Raw genomic sequence first — 19,136 nt, 5'->3', positions numbered from 1 at the left:
CTTGCATGCTGTGGCACTGACTTTTACAACGTCAGTTGGTGGCCGACCCTTATGTTGAAGTCTTTCCACACTGTGGTCTGTTAGTGACTCTGCCTAGCTTGTGGCGACTTCTTTGTTTTTCTCAGGGGGGGCTGGCAGTGAGAAGTGTGGCCATTGGACCACAGCTTGAAATCAATGAGCAAGGTTACAGGAAATTGCAAACTTCCAATGCTTGCCAAAGGGTGTGGGGCAATGCAGCTGAAGAGCACTGTTTACAGCCATCTTAGCTGGAGAATGACATAGCTGGCTGCATGAGGAGTTCTCTTGTACTGTTTAGCATTTGGTGATTTTTCAGCCAAACATTTTGCTAAAAAGTTACAGAGCTCTACTGTCAATAAGCCCCAAATTATTGACTACTATGTTCTTCCCTATCATATTTGTACAAATTTCTGTAATCTTTTCTAATATAATTGTATATCACACGTGCCTGCATTTCATAAACTTTGATAAGAGACGTTGGAACCAAATGTAATGCTTTCAAAGTAGGAGCCGTAGGGCTCTATGAGGGTTATTAACAGTAATATCACACCAACTTTTTCTGGACTCAGTTCAACAACTCATCTCCATTGCAATTTTTGTCATGTTAGACAACATTGTGTGCTGATGGTGGTGGAAGTCTGCCTATTGATGTATTGTTGGGATGAGTCTTTAGATTAATGAATACACATAATTGCACTTGGAGGCCTCTTAGTAGTACAGTGTTTTACAGATGTGATGATGCTCATGATGATGATCACGAGGCTGGAGGCCGGTCACTGAAAATTGACCTTTTGCCTGAAAAGGCCTGCGAGAAAGTACCTGGTCCATTGTGGAAACTGCAAGTTGTCATGGCACAGTGTCTTTTCTATAAGTCCAAGGAAGCGGTCAGGGTTTTTGCCGAAGCAGGAGTTTGTTTTTGTAAAACAAATAAGTACAACAGAATGTCTGCCTTAAATAGAGTGGGCAGTCTGAGGTACTTAGACCAACTGCCCAATGTCCGAGTGGCTGTTTGTCTAAGGTTTCTACCAGAAGAATCAGAGGAGGGTTGGCCAGCAGAAACATGACAGTTCTCCCGACTCTAAATAAAGCACGCAAGCCGAGAGTGTTGCGGGCTGGGTACCCCACATGTTTGTAACAGAGTATCCTGCCTAGTAAACTCTAAATGAAGCAGATATTAGCTAAGATGGTGGGACTAGGAGATAGTTCCATTTCTAATTTCCTCGCTTCACCAAAGTGTGCAATCCTGGGCTGGTCCTTATATCACAATTGCCTTCAGTTCCCCTGGGAACTTGTAGAAATAGCATAATTACGGGTATTAAACCCTATGTGAATATAAGTGTCTTCTACTTCAGAATTAATTTTGCTTTTTTAAAGTTGTGAGAGTGGGAAGGGAAACATATCGCCCATTAGAAGGATATTTACATACCTTCGACTGATACCGACAAATACATCTTTGGCTTGCTCTACTCTGCTACTCTTATTAGGCCTTGTATTTCTAGCCAAGTGGAGTAAACCTAAGGAACCACCTTGACCCAGTTATGTTGCTTGAACCCTATTTTGCACAAAGAAATAGGGAAAAGGACATTTGGAAAATGTTGTTTTTCTTGATTTTGATCAAACATACTCATGCCACCTCTGGTCTTTCTAGTTCCTTGCAGAGGCCTCACAAAATGTACTTTGGCAAACTGAACTGTCAGCGTCAAAGTCATAGGTAATGCTCTACACTTTTCTTTTTTTACTAAACATCAGAATTTGTCTCTTTCTGATGATGTGGAATATCCATATCATTCTAGTTAGTTAAAAATAAGTATAGACATAAATGTCCAATAATGTTATGCAAAAACTGACATTTCAGCTCCCTGTCATTATTCTTTCTACCATAAGCAGTGGTGGCACATCTTCCACTCATGCAGTGACGGTGTTTTCCTCTTTACTTCCCAGTTTGTAAGCTACATTTTTGCCAGCCTGGCATGTATGTTCTTTTCTCAGACATTGGGAACAATGAAGAGAAAAGACCATTCTTTTGACTTTAATTCTTTTCAACAGGTGAGGGTAATTCTTTTGCAAATTACTGTCGACCACTCGGAGTGACACCTTTGCAGTTGCTTTGGTGCTGCCTTGCTTTTCTGAGGACTCCAGCAACGCCTGATACAAAGCATTTGCTGATATACTCTAGAAAGCGAGTTAATATAAGTGTTTGAATTCTCTAGCAGCTTGAGGGCTCCCATCTCAGCAAAATGTAAGGCTGGGTCCCCAAAAAGGAACCAGACTCTAATGCATTGAGTACATTGGGCCTCCCACACGAGTGAGGCAATATTTTTATCGGGAGACCCTGGGAAACGCTGGGTGGTAGGAAAGTTGTGTCAGCCCGGTGATGCCACAACTTTTCCACACAAAAATGTGTGAAAAAAAGTGTTTCTTTCAGCTAAAATTGAGGTTTGCAGAGGATTCTGGGTAAAGAAACGTTGGGGGATCCACGCAAGCCATACCTCGCTGGACTCCCCCGGGTGTCTAGTTTTCAGAAATGTGTGGGTTTGGTAGGTTCCCTAAATGCACGCCGAGCCCGGGGCCAAAAACTCTTAGGACCCCCCTTGCAAAACCAGGTTGTTTTGTGATAGGTAATTTTGATGTCGCCTCAATAGGTTTTGGACCCTTGCCTGTCGCGGGTACTTGACCCACCCACGCGGGTGAGGTATCATTTTTATCGGGAGACCTGGGGGAACGCTGGGTGTGAGGAAATTTGTGGATCCACGTAGATTCCAGAACTTTCCCACACAGAAATTTGAGAAAAAAGTACATTTTTCAGCTAAATTTGAGGCTTGCAGGGGATTGTGGGTAGGACAACTTTAGTGGACCCATGCAAGCCATACCTTGCTAGACTCCCCCAGGTGTCTAGTTTTCAGAAATGTATGGGTTTGGTATGTTTCCCTAGATGGCCGCCGAGCACGGGGCCAAAAACTCATGGGACCCCCCTTGCAAAACCAGGTTGTTTTGTGATAGGAAATTTTGATGTCGCCTCAATAGGTTTTTGGTCCTTGCCTGTTGCAGGTACTTGACCCACCCACTTGAGTGAGGTATCATTTTTATCGGGAGACCTGGGGGAACGCTGGGTGGGAGGAAATTCGTGGATCCACGTAGATTCCAGAACTTTCCCACACAGAAATTTGAGAAGAAAGTGATTTTTTTTCAGCTAAATTTGAGGTTTGCAGGAGGTTCTGGGTAGGAAAACGTTGGGGGACTCACACAAGCCATAACTAGCTGGACTCCCCCAGGGTGTCTAGTTTTCAGAAATGTGGTGGATTTGGTAGGTTTCTCTAGATGGGCGCCAAGCTCGGTCCAAAAACTCATGGGACCCCCTTGCAAAACCAGGTTGTTTTGTGTCACCTCAATAGGTTTTGAGCCCTTGCCTGTCGCGGGCACTCGGCCTACCCACGCAAGTGAGGTACCATTTGTCTCGGAAGACTTTGGGGAACGCGGGGTGGGTGGAATTTTGTGGCCCCACGCAGATTCCAGAACTTTCCACCACAGAAATGTGAGGAAAATGTGTTTTTTGGGACACCTTTTTAGGTTTGCAAGGGATTCTGGGTAACAGAACCTGGTGAGAGTCAGTCAAGTCGCCCCATCCTGGATTCCCCTGGGTGGCTAGTTTTCAAAAGTGTATAGGTTTGCTAGGTTTCCCTAGGTGCCGGCAGAGCTAGGGTTCAAAATCTACAGCTAGGCACTTTGCAAAAAAAGGGTCAGTTTTCACTGTGAAAATGTGGTGTGTTCACGTTGCGTTTTGGGCCGTTTCCTGTCGCGGGCACTAGGCCTACCCACGCAAGTGAGGTACCATTTTTCTCGGTAGACTTTGGAGAACGCGGGGTTTGTGGATCCACGCAGATTCCAGAACTTTCCACCACAGAAATGTGAGGAAAATGTGTTTTTTTCTACAAATTGTTAGGTTTGCAAGGGATTGTGGGTAACAGAACCTGGTGAGAGCCAGTCATGTCACCCCATCCTGGATTCCCCTGGGTGTCTACTTTTCAAAAATGTACAGGTTTGCTAGGTTTCCCTACGTGCCAGCTGCGCTAGGGCCCCAAAGCCACAGGTAGGCACATTGCTAAAAAAAAAAGTCAGAGCCTAGTGGGCTTTCTGCCGCCCTGGGGGGGAATCGGGGCAGGGGGGGTTCATCCCGATATGCCCCCAAGGGGGGCAGAAAGACTGTGGCTATTTTTTGTGGGGGTGGGGGCATTGGTATGACCATTTTGGACACCCCCACTCATAAAAAAAGCCTGCGTATTCGCTGGCGCCTAGTTGGCTTTCTGACCCCCAGGGGGCAGATCAGGGGCCACTGCCCCCATCTGCCCTCCCGAGGGCAGAAAGACTGGAATTTCTCTGGGGGTGGGGGTATTGTCATGCCCATTTCGGGCAGCCCCCACCCTGAAAACAAATTGTGCAAAATAAAATCCCAGGCATTTAGTGGGTTTTCTGCCCCCCCCCCCCCCCCCCACCCCTCCACCGGGGGGGGGGGGGGGGGCAGATTGGGGGCTTCTGCCCCCTGGGGGGGGGGCAGGAAGGCTGTAATGGTGGCAGGGGGTGAGGGGGCATTGGCGGGCCTGTTTCGGGCAGCCCCCACCCTAAATAATATTGCGCAAAGAAAAATCCCTGGTGTCAAGTGGGCTTTCCGCCCCCCGAAGGGGCAGATTATGGGCCAGTGCCCCATCTGCCCCCCCGGGGGGCAGAAAGGCTGTAATGGTGGTGGGTGGGTGGGGGCATTGGCGTGCCCGTTTCTGGCAGCCCCCACCCTAAAAAAATGCAAAAAAACGAATCCCTGGGGTTTAGTGGGCGACTGTAATGATGGCGGGGGGGGCATGGGCATGCCCGTTTTGGGCAGCCCCCACCCTTATTTTTATATGCTAAAAAAAATCCCTGGTGTCTCATGGGTTTTTTGTCCCCCCGGGGGGCAGATTGGGGGCTACTGCCCCCATCTGCTCCCAAGGGGGGCAAAAATACTACATTTTGCCAAAATGAATTGGGGGAAGCAAAGGCCCTTGCCCATGGGGCCGCTCCCCCCTCCCTGGTGTCTAGTGGGTGGATCCCTGCTTGGGGATCGCCGTCCTGTGGCGATCCCCAAGCAGGGATCCACTGGGGAGGGGAGATTCTCCCCTTTATAACAATACCTCTCCCGTCTTTCTACGTGCTCAGGGGGCTGAGATAGCCCCCTGAGCAGGTAGAAACTGAAACTGAAATGAGCCTAAAGGCTCATTTCAGTTTTGGTTTCACTGAAATGACGTCAGCGGCGACGTTCGCGCCGATCGTCATTTCAGGGAAACCAGGGAGGGGGGGGCTCGGGAGCTGGGGAAGCTCTTCTCCAGCTCCGGAGGCTCTTTTGGTGTTTCCGGGACGATGTGTCATGCCAGCCTGGAGCCGTCATGAGCACACGCCCACCGTGTATCATGGCGGCTCCAGGCCGTCATGAGCACGGAAAGGGTTAAAACATTTACATTATACAACACTAATAATATTAGTAGCTTTCAATGCATTTCATTGAACATAAGTATCTCTAAGTACAGAAAAGGTTGGAGACCCCTGTTCTAGACCTAGACATGTTCCACTTGAGAGAGAGGCCCTTTGGGAGGTTCCCTCTGTTAATATCCTTACTTTTAATCCTTTTGCACCATTAGCCTCACTGGAAGACAATGACGGATTCATGTATAGAAATATTGAAAATCATTTGTCCCCCCCATGTGGTCTGCCAATCTTTGACTCCAGCTTTACTAGCTTTATAGAGCTGCTGATATAAATTCTAAAGCTCTGAATAGCTCTACGTTAGATCTGGCTACATTTATTAAATATTAAACTTGTCTCTTGGAATGTGGCAGGCATCCGTTCTAATCTGGATAATTTAGATTGGGTTGTCCTGTTCTGAAAAGTTGCTTACCTTCGGTAACGTAATATCTGGTAGAGACACAGTCTAGCCTTAGATTAATTAACTTTTGAATTCTCACCAGGCGCCAGTCTGGATCCAGAAATTTTTCAGCAGTACCTCTGCGTGCCGGGGATGGCGTCGTCCGGCTCTATGATGACGTCGACTCCGGTCCTGACTTCAGTGGAGCCATTTAAAGTCTTCCCTGGTGCACGGACGTCAATTTATTTCTGTGAAATCTTCTGCGGCAGAACGTGGAGCCACTATAGAAACTGGTTGTGGAAGCAGGGTGCCAAAAAGATAAAAAATCTTTGAAGCATTAATAAAGAAGAAACATCAAATGGTATGTTAATACCAGAAATAGTTTTTAAAGAAACCCCAAAAGAATCAACGAAGCCCAGGGCTATGTGAAACCCTGCACCCTGATGAATAACCCTCATGTAAGAGAAGAAAACCTTACACTCTAGAGTCCATTCATCAATGGTAATAGCAAAACAAAACCTATAAAAACAACACCAGGCTGTTTGTTAAATCACACCATCACATTACATATTGATAGTGCCAATACAAGGTAGGATGATACCAAACAAAGACTTTCAAAGAAAGAACAAATAAATCAATAATGCCCACTGGTGGCTAATCCAATGTGAAAGAGAAAACACCCCCTACCCTATTGACCATACACATTTGGTAATGGATGGTATGGTAACTTCTAAACAAAACCTATGTGGCCAGGCCAAGTGGTCTGTTGAGTCCCAACATAAGTTGAGATACTGATCACCAGTATATAAAACCAGCACTGAAAAATGGTATAACCTTTAACTCATAGGTCATTCCCAGAGCGGGGAGGATGGGCAGGGAGTTAATTAATCTGCGGCTAGACTGTGTCTCTACCAGATATTACATTACCAAAGGTAAGTAACTTTTACATCTGATAGAGACATCTAGCCGCAGATTCCCTAACCTTTGAATTAAATATAATCGCTATAGCCCCCTGGAAGAGGGTCTGGGAACAAACATGCAAAAGTTCTGAAAGAGAACGAGACATTCATAACTAACAATCGACAAAATGTACATAGGAATAGCAGAACAAGAGCTTGGCTCTTGTTAGAATCCATGATCGCTGTCACAGAACATATAAATAAAAAACCACCTTTTAGGCCCAAGAGAATCGGCCCTTGAATGAAAAGGGGAAAAAATCCCTAAAGAACCATCTATCAGTTATCATACATTATCCTCTATCCCCAATGGGAAAGAGAACCTGTTGGCCAAAAGGCCTGAGTGCAAAACAAAAGTCTGGAATCCTCATTCTTTACAACAACAAAGAGATATCAGAGAAAAAAAAGTCCTGATAAAATCCAAAGGACTCTCAGAACTCATTTTATTATACCAAGATGAATGAACACCAAAAAAAAGATGACCAACAATACCTCCATGTTATAAAGAATTTTGTTTGAACAAAATGACCACTCGAAGGTTACATAATGCCCTGTAAAAAAACTAAAATGACACCAAAAAGATTTGAATCTAATATGGATATTCAGCAATTATGCCAGTTGTATAAAATGTTGCCACAAAGATGTATTATCTGGACATATACATTATATATAACATTGTGTCACAATAGCCTCCGAGTGGCCCGACAACTCATAGAATTTCGTTGGCCAACATTTAATGCCGAACCACAAGTATCTACAGAGCTTTCTCCCGCATGACCTTCAGTGTCATGGTCTGACAGTCTGAACATGACTCCAAGCCGTGGGCACACTCAAAGTACCAAGGCAAGTGAGAAAAGAGAAGCAACCACAACTCGCATTAAAACCTCATTTTTCTTTTTTTTTTACAAAGGACACAAATGTACATTGCAAAAGTGAACGCACCTATTAATGTAGTACCAAACATAACATAAGAAAAAATCGAAACATTAGAAGGAAATCATACATAAAATGAATCCTTGTTAGCAAGATGCGCATGCAACAACACTTGTGATACGGAACAAAATTTGATCACAAGTCTGTTTCAAGACGCAACAGCAATGATTTCTCAAGGACTGTGAACCACAGAGAAAATAGATACATACCCCAAGAGGACACGTAATATATAACTCCAGACAGATGCAAAAAGCATTGTAGGAGAATGGCAAGAAGAGCTTCCTATAAAGCCTACAAACTCCTACCATAAACTGTATGACCAAAAACAGATAAGGAATCTGCAGCTAGAAGTCTCTATCAGATTGTTTCAGACACTGCCTATCACACAGCGTAAGATACAGAGTTCACCCCGTCATGTTCCAAGGTTGAACAAATGAAATACCTATCCCCTCCCACAGAGGAGAAGGCCACTAACTTGTGTCTTCCAAAGAATACACCATAAACTCTGAACTTACTCGCACAACTCTTCAAAAATTGAAACACTTATAATAAATAGGCAGATTATACAGTCCGCTCAGAAAGAGAAAATGACCTGCACCATAAAATGCATAGCCAAAAGGACTTTAATGAAGGATGAACCAAATGTATTCAAAAGAATACAAAGCAAAGGCTCTGAATCCACCAGCACAATAATAAATATATACACCACTAGATTAGTGAGGACATACTATGCTGATTCCTCGAACTAGTAAAGACCAGAGCGTTCCTATATACTAGTCTTACCACTGGCATACCAACGTGTCCCTATGAGAGACAACGAAAGGTCTAAACATGCATATTTCAGCATACTGAACTACTTCAAAGAAGCTTGTGACAGAAAATCTTCCATACAAAAAGGCACGTCTCTTCACAATACCCTCTTGAGCACAAAGCTCATCTTCAGAGGCCAAGGGACAAAGGGAAACCTCCCTCAGTCATCTAAATCAATACCAACTTATAAAAGGGAAAAATGGTACTGAGAATAAAACATCTGCCCTCGCAGGAACACCAAGTGGTCAAACCAACAATGGACATGTAGAATGCCACAAAACGCTTACTCTTTTATAAAGAAATAGTCTGCATCGCAAGCAAAAAGACAAGTTACACTTGTAGCAGAAAATGAAAAAATTATAACTCTGAAGACTTCTGTCTATCATGGAAGCGTCTTAATGCTGCATCAGCTTGACTCCCATCAAATGGCATGTCGACCAAAGCCAACTGGACAGCCACCAAACACAACGCCTTAATGCCACTGCCGATGCCATGACGCGACCTACAGAGTCTGTAGTGTCCATACCACAGCTTATGGTAAGCCTAGCAGCCTGCTGACCATCTCTAATCAAATCTCTGAGCGGAGGAGATCCGGAAGAGATGGCAACATATTCTGTAGCGAATTCCATAAAGCATGGGAATATCGCCCCAGCACACACAACGTGTTTGAGGATCTCAAGGCTGAGCTTGCAGACACAAAGATGTGTTTACCACATACATCACGACTCCTAGACGCATTACCCACTGGAGTCTTAGGTATAGAATCTACATCCTGTGAAGAAGTCACAACCTGAGTCACCAAGCTACTAGTGGAAGAATGTCTATGAGGACAAACTGGGTACCTAGGCGCCGGCAGGTATCTACGTGCAATATACCGGTCCACTGAGGCCTCCGACTCAGGCTTGGTCCAAGTACCTAATAAAATATCAAACAAGGCCTACCCAAACGGAAGAACAGGTTCTTTCCCTGTCTGCCCCTGAAAGGGGACCTCAATCAAAGGGTCTGTGGACCTTTGCACTGTAGGAAGTAACAAGCTTAAACCGTAGCCACCTTCCTTAGCATGTCTGCAAAGGAGGAACTCACCTCAGTAGCAAGGCCAGGGGGAGAAAGCAACCCTGAAGCTGGTGAAGAATCCAGGCCACTAGCCTTACCCAGAGAAGACAACCAGCTCTCCTCCATCTGAGGCACATCAGTGTCGGGAATGGGCTGAAAGAACCCTGCCTCAATCGACTAAAGACTGTGTTTGCACAACCTCTTCCTGAGAAGAAACCAAAACCTGCAGATTCCCCTCAGTTTGAATAGTCGATTCGGCATCCAATGTTGTACGACGCCTACACGGAGGAGGAGAAGCAACTTCGACCGCCAATGTTAGTGTCAGAGTCGGCTGATCAAAGTCCGGCGTAGTAGGCCGAGATCCCAAAGCACTGTGGACCTGTGCCAAAGTGGCGCCAGACGCTTTCGACTGGCGCTGATCTATCAACTCCAACGGCTCAACCATCACAGAGGACAAACCTCCTTGGGGCTTAAAGGCGCTCCAGAGGGAGATGGGGTCTCAAAGATGAAGTGCAAGGAATTAGAATATTCCCTCATCTGAGCCAAAACGCCCCGGCTCCTGGAAACACGGAGACATGGTGCGGAGTCGCATACGGCCTTCTCAACCGTCGAGTGGGAGGAGCAATTGGAGACGGAGTCTCCACGCGGTGAAGTCCGAGAATGCAGCGACGTCAACCCTTACCTTTTGACTTCCCCAGAGAACGACGTCCTCCAGACCGGCTTCGGCTCCTAGATCGACCCCGTAAATGCTCTTCTGGGGACAATGAAGACTGAGGCTGTGAAGCCTCCAAAGACCGTAACACGTGCCGCCATCAACTTCAAACGGCACGCCTTGAGCGACTTCTGCTTCAGTTTCTGGTAAGAGCTGCAATCCTTGGCGTTTTGGTGCTAGCCCAAACTCCACATACAAATTGTATGCAGGTCCGTCAGCGACATATGTTGGCTACAAGACCCACAAGGTTTCAAACCTGTAGACATAGACAAAAGCACACTGTTCCACCGACAACAAAGTATCGAAGCAGGTCAGAAAACCGACCCGGGGAACTGCTTCTCTGGATCCACATTACAATGAAGAAAAGAAGAAACTGACGTCCGTGCATCAGAGGGGACTTATATGGCTCCTCTGACTGGAGTCGACGTCATCACTGAGCCATATGACGCCGTCCCCACTGAGCCATGTGATGCCGTCCCCTGGCACGCAGAGGGACTGCTGAAAAATTTCCGGATCCAGACTGGCACCTGGGGAGAATTAAAAAGTTAAGGAATCTGCGGCTAGATATCTCTCTCAGATAGGCAGTTTCATCTTATTTGCCTACAAGATTCCTGAGCCCCACTTGTCTTCTACATGGATGGCTATCGAACATTTTACAACCCAGTCGTCCTTCCAGGGCAGGCAGAGTCAAAAGAGGATTGGCCATTTTAGTATTGGTCTTAAGCCAGCGAAAGGTTTTATGGTTTTTTTTTTCTGCCTCTCAGCACCTCCAATTGTTACTTATTGATTCCACTTCATTGTTTAATATCTTGATGATTACATTTTACAACAATTTTGATCATCAGAATACTAACATTATTAAGTCTTTTGAATGTAATGTGAGCAGATATAAAAAGGAAAAAGGGTATTGTCTATTTATTCTTTGGACTGGTGATTTTAATGCCCGTCTCTAATCTGCCTTCTAACAGTGAGTGTAGTCTTTAATGCTAATAAGGAGGATCGATCATTCTTTAATCATTACCCCTATGGTGAAGCCCTGAATGGTGTTCTCTGGTAAAATACAATCTTATTTTTGCACAGGAGGCTTGTCCTTCTGTATCCCCTTGACACCCCTGTTTACAGATAAGGAAGCTGCAGACACTATTGACTTTATTTTATTCTTGGAGGATACATCATCCCCTTTTGTGTCCAGTTTCTTCATTACTATAAATTGTGTAAGTGGCTATAAAACCATTATCAGTGTGGCTATGTGCTATACAAAGTCTTTGCATCCCTTTCAAAAGGATCCCAAAGGTTAAATTAGTCAAAAACAAAGGGGGGCTGTTGAAATGGTCAAGGGCGATCCAACTCGCTTGTGCACTGACCTGCTTTCCAAGAACACAGCAGTTTGTATGACCTGTTTAGATGATGATGCAGAAGCAAATACCACATTGAGTTCTTTTGACTGACTTTGTTGCTCAATCACATCCTTACTGATTATCTAACCCCTAGGGTTAAGCTTAAAATAAGGTTTGAGTAAGCCGCTAAGTCCACATTCAAAATATACCTAGAGTGCAATCTTAAGTTCAGGCCTACAGACAAGGGTGCACACACGTCATGTGGGCTAGAAAGGTGTGAATAAGATTAGTGTGGGCATTACTGATTGTGGCCAGTGCCACTAATGACAACAGTGCCTTTTGGAAGGTCATAAGCTCCCTGTATTTTAATGGAATGCCCTCTTTTAGCCTGGAAGCCCTGATACCAGTGTCCAGATAGTTGGATCATTTTTAGTAGGATTTACTCTTCTCCTTACTCAGATTTTCTCTTTTCAGGTATTTCAGTGTTCTGTCATTGACCAAGAGAAGTGTTTGCCTCAATCCACCCTTTGATGTTCAGAAGGTTATAACAGCTATTAAAAAGAGTTCATATTGTAAGGCCCTAGGCTCAAATAGTGTTCCCCTGGATGGTTTTAAAAATTGCATTGATCTATGGGCTCCAATCTGAACCAATGATTTAAAGGCTGCTGTAGGGAGCAGTTTGCCACTGTCTCAGTCCCAGTCATTCATCATCCCTATTTTTAAGACGGGAGACAGAGGTGATCTCAAGTTTCACTATCCTATTTCCCTCTTGGATTCCAATGTTGAAAATAGCGGGCAGAACTCTTTTGGCAATATTGGAAACTCAGGCCAAGCAGAATTCCAGTCTGTCTGAGCTCGAGTATGGTTTGTAGCAAGGGCTAAATAGCCAACGGACTTCAAAAGCTAGTAGATGCCTTTGCCCTTTTTAAGCACAATTTGGACCTCAAGACGTACCTAATTAAAAATGTTACTATGACCTGTGGGCCCAAATCTTTGAAACGTCACCGCCATTCTATCTGTGTGGTATACAGATTGGGTGTGTTCAGACTTTTACTTACCTGGGTACACATGGATTCCGCTTTCAGTGGGGCACATTTATATACTGTTAGCTAGCAACAATTTGATAGGGCAAGTGAAGCTGTTTTCAGGTCCGCCTCTAAACTTGGTTAGAGACCCATTAAAGAGATGCTCACAGTGTATATAAAGTTATGGTTTGTCTGTGGCTACCTACGGTGCTGAATTACGGGGCTATGTGGATGTTGAGTGATTTACAGGAGGTGGAAAATATTTTTCTTAGAAGGTTACTAGCTGTTCCATCCAGTTGTCCCACTTATATTTGTCTCTTGTATTGTGTCTTATTTGGAGGAAATGTTTAGAACACGTCCTTTGCTGTATTGGTCCTCAATCTGAGCAAAACCAGAGGTCAGTTCTAATAGGGAAATATTTGTGACTGCCTAGCCCTAAGTAGTGAGTCCTGTATTTCCTGGCTGTTTTATAATAAAAAGGTTTTGGGACCAGTTGGGCAAGCTGGAACCTTTTGGCAACCCCATTTTATCATTGCCTATACCAAAGCGTCTGAAAAGCCCTTAGTTTTCGCCTGCACAGTGCTTACGCTGTGCTTGTGAAATCTCTTGTATTTAAAATGTCTTAAATGGGGGCTCTTATCAGTTCCCATAGCCAAAGTACTGTGTTCATTTGCTTTTGTGTGAAACTTTGTTTTGTTAACTTCCCCGCCCTACATGCATTAACGATACTTCTAAAGCTGTTCACACTGTTTAAGCCCCATTCAAGATAAGATCTTGTCCCATTGAAAAGGCAGACAGCTTCTAACAGTATTCTGCAATTCTTGCTTTTTATTACTTAGTTGTGTAAAGCAGATGCTTCAGCCTTAGAACGTTTGTGGCATTTCCTATTCATGCTTCCTTACCTTGCTTTGCACTTTGTAGGCATTATCAAGTTGATTTTTCCAACAATCTATTCGGACATTATGATCAGTTTTAAACGTTGTAATAAATATTGCATGTTAAAAATAAAGTTAATATACAACAGCTATGCTATATTTTACTACTAAACAGGCATCCACAAGTGCAGTTACCTTGCAGACAACAGGGTCATGATTTGAGTGGCGCAGCAGATGCTGCAGCACCGGGCCCAAAAGTTGGCAGAACTCCACTAAACACATAATATTGCTATATTTGATTACTAAACAGGCAGTCACAATTGCAGTTACTTTGCAGTTAAAAGGGACTTGATTTGAATGGTGTAGCAGGAGCAGAGGCACCGGGGCCAAAAGTTCCAGGGACCCCACTAGACATAGATTATTGCTACAATATGAAATAAAAAGGCTGTCACAAGTGCAGTTACCTTATAGACAACAGGGTCATGATTTGAATGGTGCAGCAGGTGCAGTGGTAATAGGACCAAAAGCTCTAGGCACCCCAATAAACACCTACAATTGCTATATCTTACTACTAAACAGGCAGTCTCAAATGCAGTTACCTTGCAGACAATAGGATCATAATTTGAATGGTGCAGCAGGTGCAGTTGCACCAGGCCTAAAAGTTGTTAGAACTCCTCTAAACACCTTATATTGCAATATTTTACTACTACACAGCAGTCACAATTGCAGTTACCCTGCAGTTAAAAGAGGCTTGATTTAAATTGTACAGCAGTTGTAGTGGCACCGGGGCCAACCGTTTTCATAACTCTACTAAGCACCAAAAATTGCTATATTTTAATACTAAATAGGCAGTCACAACCGCAGCTATCTTGCAGGCAACATGGTCATTATTTGAATGGTGCAGCAGTTGCAGTGGCACCCGGCCCAAAGGTTCTCAGAACTCCTCTAAACACCTAATATTGCTATATATTACAACTAAACAGGCAGTCATAAGTGCAGTTATCTAGCAAGCACTAGGGTCATGATTTCGATTTCAATAGTGCAGCAGGTCCAGTGGCACAGGGTTCAAAAGATCTAGGCACACCACTAAACACCTAATATTGCTATGTTTTATTCCTAAACAGGCAGCCACAAGTGCAGTTATCTTGCAGACAACAGGGTCATGATTTGAATGGTGCAGCAGGTGTAGTAGCACCGAGCCCACACCTTATCAGAACTCCTCAAAACACCTAATAGTGCTATAGTTGACTACTAAACAGGCATTCACAATTGCAGTTACCTTACAGTTAATTTGAATGGTGCAGCAGGTGCAGTAGCAACAGGAGGACAGAGCTTTAATACGCCAGCAGGACTCTCTATTGGTGGCGTGAATGTGTGCAGTCACCCGTTGGACACGTGATAGGCTGGCGCGCTGTCCTTGACAAATTGGTTGCAGGTACAAGGAATACACGCAACCACTCGGTTTGGTGTTAATCTCAAGTGAAGTGAAGACTGGTAACCCCTGTAGCCCTGAAGAAGTTGCGCAAACTGTTGGCAACAAAACATGTCGGCTTTTTGGAATTGAAAATGGTCTGATTTAAACGTTTTTTAATTGAGGACGCTCACAGCACTGAATAACGTTATGTCTAGCCAGTGAGTAGTAAGTACCTCATTTTAAATGCTGGGAATTGCATTTCTTTTCTCACGGGGTCCAGTGGGTTTTTTAGTGACACTAAGCACTTACAGTGCATTTATATTTGGTTTTTCACTGTCATTTCCTTCCTTCATTGTTTGAGAACTTCACGATGGAACACACACCTTTTCTTTACGGGGAGAAAGCAACCGATGATGATAAGTGGATGTGCTAGTGAGTACCAACCAGCAAGCCCCCCGCCCCCCCCCCCCCCCCTGGTGTTACTACCGTGAGGTGCTTTCTCTCCTTTCTCAATTTTTTCACGAATCTGTTTGGAAGTTTTCTCACTTTCCTGTGGTTTACTGACATTTGGTTATAAATTGAACATATAGACACTTGGGCTAGCGACAGTGAAGCGTACCGGTGAGGGAGTGTTAAAATGGTGTATGCCCCTCCAGTGTCTTGAATACAAGGGTTGATGTTTATTTTGAGTCAGGTCTTTTTCTGTTGATAGATTGTAGAGTGGGGGCGGCCACACTGCTTCTTTCCCCCTTGTGCTCCTTCTGTGTTGTGCAGTAGCAACAGGACCAAAAGCTCTAGGCACCACACTAAACAACTAATATTGCTATATGTTACTACTAAAGAGGCAGTCACATATGCAGTTACCTTACAGGCAATAGGGGCATGATTTGAATAGTGCAGAAGGTGCAGTGACACCGGGGCCAAAAGTAGTCATAATTACTATAAACACCAAATATTGCTATATTTTACTACTAAACAGGCAGTCATAAATGCAGTTATCTTGCAGGCGGCACTAGGGGCATGATTTGAATTGTGCAGCAGGTGCAGTGGCATCGGGCCCAAAAGTTGTTGAAACTCCTCTAAACACATAATATTGCTATTAAATCAATTCATTCTATTGTTTCCCTCTTTCTTTTCATTTTTCAAAATGTTATTACTTACCTGCACTATACCACTAGTAACAGCACAATATCTTGCCTTTTTGTACATAATCAAGTCATAACACTTTAACAGACTTTATGCAACTTATATTGTACAACTACTCAACAAGGTGCAACTTGCAACAAAAAACAGCGTATTAATAATCACATAGGTGAAACCTAATGCATTTACCATGCTTGTTAGCAGAGGATAAAAATGAGCACTGCAAAACTTCAGTTAGAGCCCATTCTCAATCATGGACTTCTGTTTTAGGTTCCCTTATCCTTCTTTTGTGGTTAATGCCCAACATAGATTTTATTTAACCCGTTTTTGGCTTAATACCGTTCATTTTTTAGTGTAATTTTCCAAGTGTGGTTTCTGTTACGCTGAACCTCCTTCTTTCTGTGACAGTCTGTCCAGTGCACTCTTCGTTTTCTGTTTTTTTAAATTTTATTTGGCTTCTAGGAAATGGTTGCTTTGACTGATATCAAGAAATTTAAATATGAGAAAATTCTCCCTGCCCTTTTACAACTGATTTCCTCTGATGCTCTATTTATCTATAATTTTTTCAGAGTGCACTTAGAATCAGGAAGAATTTGTGGCACTCTGATTAGTGGGGTATTGCACGTGTTAAATGAGGAACTGGTTTCTTGTGTATAATTTTTAGATTAATTATCGTGTGTAATTTTTTATAGATGTGATGTCTTGTTTTGAGTAGTTTTATGGTATTAAATAGGCCGAATAAAGTATTTACGTCGTTTTTGGAATATATGTTAATCGCCATTTCATTCACATTCCAAAGCCGTCTTCCAGCTCATCCCAGGAACTTTAAAGGATGTATAGGCCTGCAAAGCAAAGTCTCAAAGCTCAAACGGCTAATCTAGCCTGTATTTGCTACTAGTACATACAGCCCATTCTCAGGTGCAACTAGGCACACTAAGTAATCCATTCATCACTGTGGCGTCTGCAAATCATAGAGCCACGTGTTCTCTCATGACTGATAGATAACTCCCAGAGGTATGCCTGCTTTTCTTTCTCATCCACTTTTTTCCAAATAAGGTTTCAGGTGAACAACTGTGGCCAGCTTCATAAAAGGGTTTTCTTGATCTGAACTGGTGCATATCTAGAAAAAAAACACGAATATCAGATTCCATATGAAATATTTACCAAACATTGCAAATGGTTGAAATGAAATGGGAGAATAAAACGGATAATTAAAAAAGATGATTTTTAATTCTTTCTATTAAACTGAACTTCAAGTGAGACTTTGATCATGTTTTGGTCTTCTTCTTTCAGGTTCTCTTACCTACCAGTTCTTGCGTTCCATGTGGCGAAAGAAGGCCCTTGAAAGGACATGCTCTGTGTACATAATTGAAAATGAAATGCACAAGAAAGAGCTGGAAGTAAACCATGATGAATTCGAAACAAAGCTCTAGAGGAACACTCTGGAAAACTCCGCACATACACCGTGTCGCACAAATAGTGCCAGGATATTTGCAATCACAAATATATTTTTCAAATCACTATTTTTATATTTTTCTGCTGCCTGAGCTGCTGGTCAATTCAATACAGCACATACATTTGACATTACGATTGAGAAAAACATTGGAAAACGTTGTATAATTTCTTTGAGGCAATATCGCAAATTCAGTTTGGCTTTGATTTAAATGTATTTGTTACTTTAGTTTAGAAATGACCATAGCAGTATGTCCTGTGGCCACAGAAGCAGGTACCGAGAGCAGAGCATTTAAAATGTTAGATCAAATATAGGACTTAAAATTCAAAACTGTTAAGCAGAACTCACTGATTAATCACTGTGTTGTTTTGAAGTCAGCTGGACATTTTCTGTGAATCACCATGTAAAGTTAATGTGAGTTATATGTGTGTAAATTGCATTTTTGAAAAAGTGTAACAAGTTACAGAGGGACTTTTTATTTATATTTTATTTATTTGGACAACTTAGTAAATTAATGCATTTTTCAAAAATGTGTTACAAAACATTTGGTTAATAACCCTCAAAGTGTATATTGTATGTAAATGTTTTTCTGTTTTGAAGTACAAAAGATCCTAATGTGTTAGAGTAACTTGAGTGGACAAATTAAAAGAAAGCACAAATGTGCTGGGTGAGATGCTTAAACAATCTAATTTGAATTTATTTAAACATCATTATTTCTTGAACTTTAAATTTAGAGGTTAAAACGGTTCAATGAGGTAATAAAACCAAAATTTGATGTGAAGTTTCATTAAGCTTTAATCTGTGTTATTTGTGTGATTCAGGGCATGGTATTATTACCTCATAGTTGTCATTGGTATTACTGCCAGTTGAGATTACAAGTGCCACAAACTGTGCTGAAACAGGGTAGTATAACCACACCCAGTGATACTGCTCCTAGCATTTCCACATGTGTTTTTTGGTCACAAATTCCGCCTGCTATCAGCAGGGCCTTTAATTGGGGAAAAGGCAGCAGGAAAATATTGATTCCTGTATGTTATTTCCCATTGCAGAATTCATACATGTAATGTACAATATTGTTACGAGGTGGTTCTACTATCAGGTACCAATAATACCCAATCTAGTGTTAGGGCTTCATTTTACTGGTCAATTCGCAATGGAGCCGCTGAAGTTTTCCACTGATCCTCTTAAAACAAAGAATTACATTCCACTTCTCTGATGTACCTGCAAAGCCAAGCCCAAATGAAGCCCACAGACAACCAGAGCGTCTTCTATAAACTAAATGCTCGCCAACTTCGAACATGCAGTTCAGGTTTTCCACATTCATTTTGCTTCTTCACCAGACAAATCTAGAGAGTGAAAACACGGGCAACCTGGGATGGGGGCCTGACTAGGGTCAAGGCTATAGCAGGGCTACACAAGACAGCTGCCCATCTTCGACCATTACTTCACCTTAGATCTACCACAGGAAACTCTTCCTCAAGTTCTTCACTTTGTTAAAAGCCTGGGCCTGCTTTACAAAC

At 43.1% G+C, this 19,136-nt stretch overlaps 1 protein-coding gene across 1 annotated transcript in view; it reads left to right on the top strand.

Moving 5' to 3' along the window:
* LOC146784187 (uncharacterized) overlaps positions 1-18,403 on the top strand; it is a 140,652-nt gene extending 122,249 nt beyond the window's left edge. The window contains exon 3 of the mRNA XM_085636395.1: positions 17,457-18,403. Within this exon, the coding sequence (XP_085492521.1) occupies positions 17,457-17,596 (140 nt within the window). The 3' untranslated portion in view covers positions 17,597-18,403. The remainder of the gene's footprint in view (positions 1-17,456) is intronic.
* Positions 18,404-19,136: the final 733 nt, after the last annotated feature.

The sequence above is a fragment of the Triturus cristatus genome, chromosome 11, assembly GCF_964204655.1.
Source record: "Triturus cristatus chromosome 11, aTriCri1.1, whole genome shotgun sequence".
NCBI lineage: Eukaryota > Metazoa > Chordata > Amphibia > Caudata > Salamandridae > Triturus > Triturus cristatus.
This window is presented reverse-complemented; position numbering and strand designations above follow the sequence as displayed.